At 44.5% G+C, this 10,639-nt stretch overlaps 1 protein-coding gene and 1 long non-coding RNA gene across 2 annotated transcripts; one reads left to right on the forward strand and one right to left on the reverse strand.

Annotated features, from left to right (window-relative positions):
- Window positions 1-844: 844 nt before the first annotated feature.
- On the reverse strand, window positions 845-8,114 carry zgc:73226 (uncharacterized protein LOC402792 homolog). The gene is made up of 6 exons (XM_060049722.1): window positions 7,964-8,114; window positions 5,701-5,857; window positions 3,814-3,898; window positions 3,419-3,492; window positions 2,578-2,724; window positions 845-2,447 (listed from the first exon to the last, which is right to left on the reverse strand). The coding sequence occupies exons 1-6, from the start codon at window positions 7,998-8,000 to the stop codon at window positions 2,399-2,401; spliced, it is 549 nt and encodes a 182-aa protein (XP_059905705.1). The 5' UTR covers window positions 8,001-8,114; the 3' UTR covers window positions 845-2,398.
- LOC132455762 (uncharacterized) lies at window positions 8,072-10,354 on the forward strand. Its single transcript, XR_009525331.1, has 3 exons — window positions 8,072-8,204; window positions 8,489-8,577; window positions 9,729-10,354. It is a non-coding gene; the product is annotated as an uncharacterized LOC132455762 (long non-coding RNA).
- Window positions 10,355-10,639: the final 285 nt, after the last annotated feature.

The following is a 10,639-nucleotide window of genomic DNA, read 5'->3' on the forward strand; positions in this document are numbered from 1 at the left end:
TCAAACAAACCTCCCCCACCAAAAAATAACAACTGATAAACTTTTTCTTTTTATCGAGTGTATTTTTCAACTCGATAAACACTACGACAGAACAAGCCGCTTTCCCTCCCTTTGTAGCCCCTAAGTGTTGCCATTCATGTTCAGCAGGATAGGGAAACGAGTCTCGTGTTCACGGAACGCAGTAAAACCTCAAATTCCCTGAGTGGACGGAGTGGCGGCCTGTTAAAAACCAAAGACAACAACAAAAAGGCTGAGGGAGTCTGGTGTGTGAGGTAAGAAATGACCGAGCCAGATGATGAGGGTTGAGGGGGGGGGGGGGGGAACGGGGGTCTGATGTCATACAGTTAGTGCATAGAGGCTTTACAGCTCTGACTTGGTGTTTCAACACCATGATGATATCACACATGCACGCAGGCACACACACACACACACACACACACACACACACACACACACACACACACACACACACACACACACACACACACACACACACACACACACACACACACACACACACACACACACACAGGCTGATTTACAACCCTGCCGTCCACGCATGGGAAAGAAGTTAGGGTTTTAAGCAAACGCTTTATCACATCGTCGACGATAGCTGCTCCAGTGACCCCCCTAGGGGCCTCAATTATTTTGAGGAACTTTCTGTTCTGTTTTTTCATGGAATACGACCGTTTATTTACAGAAAGACGGTGACACATGTTTACTCAGCGCTGCGTTGACGGTAATTGACCATGTGTATTGTGCGCTGCCAGAACAAACGTGCTACAGAAGTGAAATGGATTAGAGAGGGAAGAATGAGAGCTCGGATATACACAAACACCACAAGTCGTGAGGAGTGATGTTTTAATGTTTAATACGGTTGTCAGCATGAGGGCGATCAGTCAATAGTTAAAACAGTTTAGGAGACGCAACCGCCATGTATCATTTTTATTCTTTATAGGATACAGCATCTGTGCAACCAATGATACATTTACATTTAGACCACAAATGTCATTCCATGACGTCTGTTCAAACCTAGTCTGGTGAATGCCCTTAAGCAAGATAGTACAACACTGGATTGGGGAGAAAAAAAGAAATACAGGTCAGTGCTGGTCTGGGAGTAGTAGATTTCAAGCGACCTGACTTGGGACACATCCACTCTCTCTGGCCGATATATCGACCACAAGCACAGACAGACAGACTGACTGAAAGACACTGACTTGCCTGGAACACTGATGGCTGGACAGACGGCTGTACGAAGAGAGAGAAGGGGAGACAGCAGTACAAGGACTTCTCTGGCCCTTTCCCTTCCTTTTTTGGGGGGTTTGACATGGCCGCGCCAAACCACACCAAAACCAATGACGCGCTGATTTGCGTTTCCATTACCGGTTTAAAAAACGTGCAGAGCTCTACCTTGCCGGGGTCCACATGTAACGTCTCCACCAGTGCGTGACCAGAAACGCGTCTGGCCCGGCGCCTCCCAGTGGGTCGCGGTGACGTAAGCCCTGCTTGCTGTTGAGAGCGAGAAGATATCTCTCAAATTGTAGGATATGGAACAGTAATTACAACGATAACTGGTGCGTCGAAGACGTATCAGAATGCACGCAGAATGCACTCGCTTTTCAACCGTGTTATTATTAAATTTGTTCCTATAATGATATAAGCCTCATTAAAAAGGGTGAGAAATTACCTTTTTTAATCAGGCTTATATCGGTTTAGGAACAGATATAATTTAAAAGCTAATTTCTCACCCCTTTTTAGGGTTGTAAGGTTGAGACGGAAGCGCAACACAGTGATTTGTGTTCGACGATATTCGCCTGCAAAACAAAACAGCTCGTGGAGAAAGGACCGATTTATTTTCTGATTAGTCGTTTTCTAAAGACAATAGGACAACATTTCACACTACTAGACTAATCTGAAATAAATCGTCTCTCAATGAGCTATTGACATTAGGATGCAATAAAGGGAGAATATTTAACATCAAGCTGAAAGACTAATCACGGTTATAATGGTGGCTGTTCCGTCTGTCTGAAACAAACCAAATGTATAAAAGGTCTCTATACGAAACGAAAGAATTTCACTGCAGGCTATTACATGAAACTAAATAGGTGGGTGTATGTTTGTAGTGTCATGGACACAAGACAAGCGCGTCATCGGTTAGGGCACACATTCACGCGGGTATCCCTGTCGTTATGGAGACACAAATCCCAGCCAATTCCAACTGAGTTGAGCCAGGCTAGTGTAGTATTACACAAAAAAAGGCCACTTGTTTCCCCGGTGACAAGGAAACAAAGTGGGAGGAGGGGGAGTGCGGGTCAAAGTGCGGACAGAAAAGAGAGCGACGGGGGCTGCCACCTGATTGGTCAGAATCTGCAGTCGTCGCCCCCGACGATGCCCTCAGTCACAGGGTACTGGTGGTCGACTCTGCCAGACGCTTTCCTATGTAGATTCTTGAAGCAACAAACATCAACAACAACAAACAGAGACAAACAGAGACACACACAGACACACACACATGGTCAGCAGACGCCGCAAACAAGAACCATTTGTCCGTTTGTTGACGTTGGTTTCGTCCCTCACCCGATTCCCAGCGTCAGGAGATGGGAGGCGAGCAGCGATGGGATGAGGAGGAGGAGAACGTCGAAGGAGAAGATCCCCCTCTTCATCACGTCCGTCTTCCTCACACTCAGGGAGCTCTGCTGTTTGGGGTGCTGGAACACAAAGTCTCTGGGTGGAGGGAAGGACAGACGGACAGACAGACAGACAGACGAAAGCATATATATACAGTATATATACAGTATATGCTTGCAGTTTGTGGGTCAATACATCTGATCTCAACAGTGGAGTATTTCAGTCCATAGGAGGAGAATAAGTCTCAAGGACACATCGATAACATCAATGGTATACTATTAGATTCTAGCCACCATTGAAGCCTCGGTAGAAACCGAGCCAGGGGAGGGATATGGTTGGATTTGATGAGGAGGTAGAGTAGGTCACAGGGTTGTCGGTTTGCTGCACGACCCCTCCATGTGCCTCTGAGCAAGACAGCCAATCCAAACTGCTGCTGCTGCTGCAGAGGTACTGATTGTTGATTTTGTGAGTGGGTGGGTATTCTGTGTGTGTGCGTATTGTTGTTGTGTTCGTTTGTGTGCGTGTGTCTGTTTGGCGGTTGTTGTTTGTGTGTGTGTGTGTGTGTGTTTTTGTTGTGTTGGTGTGTTTGTGTGTGTGTGTGTGTGTCTGTCTGTTTTGGGGTTGGTGTGTGTGTGTGTGTGTGTGTCTGTGTGTGTTTTTGTTGTGTCGGTGTGCGCGTGTGTGTGTGTGTGTGTGCGTGCGTGCGTGCGTGCCTGCCTGCGTGCGTGCGTGCGTGCGTGCGTGTGTGTGCGTGCGTGTGGGTGCGTGTGGGTGTGCGTGTGTGTCTTACTTTAGGGGTACATTTTCAGGTCTGCTCGCCCAGTCCCACACCCAGTCGGAGCCCCCCCTCCGGTCTGTTTCTTCCTGGAAGGGGAGCAGGAAGCAAGGCCGACCATCACAACACAAATAATAAATAATAACATATCTACTAGTGAGATGTAAACAACATTAAAAGCATAATATTAGAAAATACGTGCTTTATCAAACCCAGATGAAATATGTGGGTCTGGTAAGTTTAAAATAAAGAATATGTAAAATCTAAAACCAAAAACATTCAAACAATGACTACGTGAAGACTGAGTCACACAGAATGTTATTATAAACATTATTGAAATTGGCATTTCAAAGGCTTATTAGAAGCCGCCAGAAAATCGTCTTATTTCAGAGACTCATCGGAGGTATTACCTGTATGGTAATGAAGTCCCCGTCCAGATTGCTCGTGGGCCGGGGAGACCCTGAACTTTGGGAGGGACTCACCCACTGGGGAGGACTGGGGAGAACAAATGGACCTTTTTAAAAACCACATAGTTTCCCAGAATAAAGTGGTGCTGTATTTCCATCCAACTCCCCGGTACAACCGACGTAAACAAGACAATTGTCATATTTAATTCAAGGAGTCGGTATTCAGAGACACAAATATAGCCGATGTGATTTATGCGCGGCTTTGAGACTTCATTTACATTTTTGCTCATCCTATAAACAGATATATCATCCGTGCTTGAAGTGAAATCAAAGCGCTGAATCATCACGTCAAAGCCAACCGGGGTCAGCAATATGTTTTTTTTATGTTCTTTTCAATGGATATACAAACATTAGCATATAAAGAGGAAAATTCCAAAAGCCTCCCTCCCAATGAGCAGCCTGGGAAGTTTTTTGTCACTTCTTTCATTTTGTTGGGTGCGACCAGTGGTGTGAAATATTGGGTGCACAGGAAGTTATGTCTTTAGCACAAGAACAAGGTCATGGTGGATAAACAAGCAAACACCGCGCTGTACTAAGCTAGCTAAGATAGCTTTGCCGGGTGCGTTTTATTGCCCGCACTTTTACCTTTGTCTCGGTTCAGTGGGGTTGTAGGAGTACATGCACGAGTTTAATGACAACATGAAATGACATTAAGAGCGTATCTTCCTTCGGTGATATAAGGTAGGCTTGAAACTGGATTATAGCCTGGGATAAAACAAGAATGGGATCTGTTCCATCGAGATTTGATTGGATTGAGGAACCGCCTAAACATGCCAATGGTGTGTTAGCTTCTGGCCAGGCTTTATGAGAACTGAATTTTCTTTTAAGATGTCTGGAATACTTTGTTGAATCGGTCAATCAATAGCACATGTGTCATTGATACTAACACAATAAAGAAACTTAATGTTCAAAAAGCATGTCATATCATAAGGAAATGTAGATAGTTTAGTCACAAAAGTTTAATTGAATGTGTCAAATGCGTGATATTCTGAAAAGGTTAATTTTTTCATGAAATAAAAAAAATATATAAAACTAACTTCATTTTACTAATGAACTGATAGTTTAGAGTCTCTGGGGTACCTATTTCATATGAAAACAACAAATAGCCTAACCATTCCCTTTAGTAAAGTTTTATTAGGGTATGAATCCGTAGTAGATAATATGTAGATAAAGGGGTTTATTTTAAGGTAACAGAAAAAAGAATGATTCATACTTTCATGTGACTTATTTAAATTACCTGTAGTGCCAATATATCATCCAATAATAACATTGTGGATATATTTGTCCAATATGAAACCAAGGATTTGAGATGGAATATAAAATGAAACTCGCCAGTCATCGGGTTGACCTCAATAGATGGGAAAAACACAGAATATTTTGGTCATCTCTCTTGGGTCATGGGGTCGTATCTAACCCAGCTTTCCATACTGACAGTTGGAAAAAAAAAGGTGTTACAAAGTCAGGCGGTTGTTTTTCTCTAATGACAGGAAGTGACTGACAGCTGGACAGGAAGTTGGACAAGTAGAAAACAAGAGATGGGGAAACAAATGGTGGAGCAGAAGGTCTGGGCGCGGGAACACATGGTGCATTCTGGGTAATTAAGTAATTTCATACAACACTTAATCAAGCCTCGCTGAAATCACTGCAGACTAGCATGCGATGAAGCACAGTCAGGCAACATAAGTGGATGCATTTAGGCATCATGGATGACTTCACCGAGCATATGCTCTAGCGAGCCCAGCAAGCCAGTAACCATATTACTGCATACTGGCAACGGCTTCCACCAAGTGGAAGGTTTCAACCGCTGTTTGTAAACAGTGGTTGTTTTACCTGTCTCTGTTCCGCTCGCACTCCAGCTGAGCCTCCAGCAGGATCCTCTCTAGCTCCCCCTGCAGGCTGGGGGACGAAGTGTCCGGAGGTGCGGTTAGACTCTCCCTGCGACTCACCGCCTCCGTCGGCTCCTTGTTCTCCACCTTCACCCAGGAGCCTGCGATGGAGGTACCATGCAACCAAAACAACAGGGAGACAAGGGGATCACATCTGTTGTAAGATCCAGGCGAAGATTCAAATGAGACGATGCTTGAAGAGGTCATTTTTTTGCCCTTTGTTTTACAATTCTAGAATTACACTGTGAAAGGGGATTGGGAACAATGGCAGCATGGAGTTCTGTAGTGCACGTTCGCGTTGCGCGTCCGTGGTTCATTAATTTGTCCAGGGGAATCCCAAATGGGCCACGCCCACTTCGTTCCGTGCGTCACACTAGAATTACTGGCAATGGTGACGTCACTTTTGGTAGAGCAAATTGAGCTGCAAAGACAATAATTATGTCTATGCCACACCAACATCCAAGTGGAAAGGGAGGGTTCGATCGCATATGTCAAAGGAGCAAGATAGACCCTAACCCCTAACCTGCTCCTTAATCAAATGTGTATCCAAATTCACTGTAGGGGGCTTCGGGTCAAACTCCCCTTAAATGACTGTATAGTGAATATTAAACATATCTGAATCGACTGCAGATCGCTTTAGCTAAAAAGTATCACATAAAAGGACTGAATAGTTAATAGAAAACGTATATCAAAGAATGCAATTGCAAGAGCTATCCAGTTCAAATGTAATAGGCCAGGTATAAAATAAAATAAAACTCCAGAGTGGGCATCATCATTATTCTTCACTAAATATCGGCCTCTGCATGCATACACTGCATACACATAAAGTCAGCATTCGCTTAGTCGCATTTCATCTCAGTAGCTCAACGAACACACAGGCCTTCCAGAACGGCCATCACACACAGGCACACAGGAAGAACGTGCGCATGCATACATCACATAGGGACGCAACCACAGAGGCCGGCACTAGAGCGGGTCTAGCAGTGCTGGAGCATGTCTTACGTCAGATGTTATTTCAGTTTGAGATTAGCTTTTCACTTCCTTCTTTTCTTCCTCCCTCATCTCTCCCCCCCTCCCCCCCCCAACTTCCCCCCTCCCCCTTCACATCAAGCTCTCTCCATCCTTCCCTGAGATAACAAGCACTGCTACTAGTGTCAACACCTGCTCTCTACCCTCCCCAGCCACCCCCTCCAGGTAATCCTTCTGCTTCCCATTGCATCTCATCAGAGTTAAATCGCCTGGAATACGACACGCTGAAATATACGTAAACAGCGACTCAGAGATCGAGTGGTCAGCGTATGGAGGAGAGCGGTAAGAAGAGGGGGAAGGAGGCGAGGGAAGGAGGCAAGGGAAGGAGGCTGGTGCAGGAGAAGGACAGTGCCATCGCCCTACTTAAATCCCAGTCAGCCTGGTATTACATAACAAGCCTGACTTTGCTCTCTTCTGTGGCAGATCAACTGTTCAGTACCAACTCTTCCCCTCGCAACACTGTCGATCTGGCCATTCATGAAACCAGCAGTGCTAAGTTATTCAAGCTTTTACTGATTCTATATCCATATCTATTGATCTCTGTTCTATATTGGGTAGGACAGATTCAATGTAGTTTTGAGTTCCTCATTACAAGTCGGTCCATCACATGTAATCCACAGAGTAAGTGCACCTATTTCCCAGCATCAGGCATGTGTTGGCAGGTGTGTAGGCCTGCCCTAGAGCCTGTGTGCGGAACGTTTAATTGGCTTACACTGTGAACAGGTGAGTCATGATGAAATCCCTTTAGATACTAACGTGTCAGTGGCAACAACAACAACAACAATGGCATCTCTGTCTGTGCCATCCTTTTATAAACATTGTGTTCCATGTGCGTTTTGGCCTACATCACGATTGACAACACAATTCCTCCGACATACTTCCGCAACATAATTTAAATATATGCGTACAATTTATGATAATATAATTCATAATCTATAATGCTTAATTTAGTCCTTCATAACATATATATAAATGCTTACTTAAAAATATAATTTATAACTAGAATATGAACGATTTCAAGCAGAGGGACACGTGATCAGATAGGCGCATACATTCTTAAACGGCGGCTGATCTGTGACATTTGGCCAACATCCACAACAGTAGCTATATTTCAGTCTCCTTCAATATAACCGCAAGCAGCAGAAGCAGCAGCAACCCCTAGTCCCACTCCCCCTTACCATAGAGTTTGTCCTTGGGTTTACGTGCGTCAGACATGTTGAAACGACGGGAGGTTGACGAGATGCTAGCGCTGACCGAGCACAACACGTCTGTCTGTCTGTCTGTCTGTCTGTCAGTAGTAAAGACAGTCGTAAGTCTTCCTCTAAACAACTGTGATGTTGTGGTCCACGGACGCCGTAATCAGATGTCGTCCCTCCCCAACCCCCGCGTCTCTCATCCCACGTGTTCAATGGAGAAGAGGTAAACACAAACACAACGATCGAAGTCTTTAAAGTGCCACAACAACAAATACACCGTTACGAAATGTCTGAGTCAGTTGTCTTTTGTTTGTTCATACAAAAGACTGCAGTCGCATCATTAAAACGTGAACAGTTCATAATGGGACACAGAGTGCTAAATTATACTCTGTTTTCAATGGGGAAACAGCCAACTGGGACGTGCACATTGTTGTTAGGCAGAGTCAGTTAGGCTTATTCCTCTTTATTAGCTTTCTCAAGGAAACAAGTGTCTGTTTGTTTGTACAGCTACATGTATCAGACTATTGAACTGCCTGCCAGCTGCCAGAAAATGACAAGAAGTGGAAGAAGAAGAAGAATTACATGAACCCCTTCAGGTAGTCTGCTCATAACCTAAATCTATAATGAAAAAGAAGAAGTGAGGGTATCTAGTTTTAACGAATATACCTAATGTCTTTGTGAACCATTTAAAGTTGTTTAAATTGTCCATTTATTCCAGGGTTTCGTACAGGTCAAAAATGTTATGGCTTGACCAAAGTATTACTTACTAATGTGGCTTAATGTATAAGTGGAGCCAAGTCATTAATTTGAACTGTTTATAATGACCATTACTCCAAAGCCCGATGATACGGTCCCCGCGTTGCCTATGGCAGAAGCTTAAATCTATAAGCAGCGATAAGCACTTGGCAGCCTACAACTGTGTGGCCCGCAAACTGATGGTAACACCTGGCTCCTCTGGCACGGCTTCCGAACCGCCTATAAATCCAACATGCTAAACCATACGAACGCCCAACACATTGTAATTCTCATCAAGAGAAGAGGGCCAAATTTGGCAGCCAAATTATGATCCACTTGAAAAGATGAACCAATAGAAAACATCGGTCCTATACATGCCATCTGGACACTGCCCTTCAAGCATCAACCAAACTATAAACACTTTTTCTGATTATTCCATTGCGTAGATGAAGTAGGCCTGGGCAGTGGAACAGCGACATTCTAGCCCTCTGTTAGCCTACTTTGCCACCATGGGAAGGCAGATGGTTTTAATGGTGACACTCAGGCTTTATATATCCTGTCATGCTGGACTTTGCTCTATGCATGTCAACTAGTCCATCAACGCTGCGGCGGGCTAATGCCCATCACGGCTCGTTTTGATGGGAGACAAATGAGTTCTGAATGAATAAGGCCTAGCGCTATCTAGGACGCAGGACACGCCGATTTTCCAGTTATAGCTACACAAGGGTCTTGGTGAGACCATTGGGTAAGCTATTATTGGTCCGGGTAGACTAACAATCGATAGGTTAAGCTATTCCCCATATACGACAAAGATAGCTAGGATAAGATGCTAAATAACTAAGTACTCTAACTAAATACGACGTACAATATGTGCGTACATTAAGTGCCAAGACGTACAACATACAACAAGTAGGAGGGCGGGATGGGGTGGCTATGCAGTGTCTAGACTATTTTAGTGTACATAAGGAAATTAATATTAATTTCGTCCTTTTTTTTATCCAAACCCGACTAGACGACAGATGTCGGGAATGATGGAACCTGTGTACCTTATAGTTCCACCTCCCTGCACCCCTGTGCCTGTTCTTAAGTTTCCTCCACTTCCCGGCCCGGTCCTCCTGGCCCAGTCAAGGTCAGACCCACTCACCCCACTCCCTCATCATTAAATCTGGACTGGTTGGGCTGACATGTTGTTTTGTTCTCTAAATTGGTAGGCCAGTAGATAACCTAGAATGTGGAATAATTGAATGGCTACGGCTACAGTCAGGTTTTACTAAGTAGGGTTTTTTCAGTCAGGCTCTGAAATTAAAAACACAGAGACCGAGACACTATCAGAGGAACTAACCTGGCTGGGTGAAAAGAGTCTGGCCAGCTCGTGTGTGATAAGAGAAATTGCCCCCTTGTTGATAGACAAGGAGAAAAACATTTTATTTGGTTGTAGTGGATTTGGCCCCTGGCACAATCTTCAGTACCAATAACAGATGCTGACAACATCGACGAATGGAACGTTTTTTGTGTTGAACAAATGGTTCGGTCTCTCGACCGTTGAATCACACATTGGGACTTCCCTGTTACTTCTCCGCTGGTAGAATGTTGACCCGACCTGGCTGTAGGGGCCCGGTTCTCTCTGGGGCCACACATGCACTCAAATTGAAATTCTTGTCTCATACATGTTCTTTATGTGGTCCGAGTACTGGAATCACAAGTTAATAATTTGAAAATACAAATAGAAAGACATTTCAGACAGCCTAATAAGTGGCTTCAAAGTCGCTTCCTGTAGCCACAGAACAATGAGTCAGTGTCTCGTTATATTCATAGCCAGCAATTCTAGTTAGTTAGTTACTTCTGTGTGACTGTTTAAATGCCCCCTTCTTGTGTGCACGTCTACCTCCGACTCCAAATCCTCCCTTGGCACGCCCACCCTAC

The sequence above is a fragment of the Gadus macrocephalus genome, chromosome 4 (genome assembly GCF_031168955.1).
Source record: "Gadus macrocephalus chromosome 4, ASM3116895v1".
NCBI lineage: Eukaryota > Metazoa > Chordata > Actinopteri > Gadiformes > Gadidae > Gadus > Gadus macrocephalus.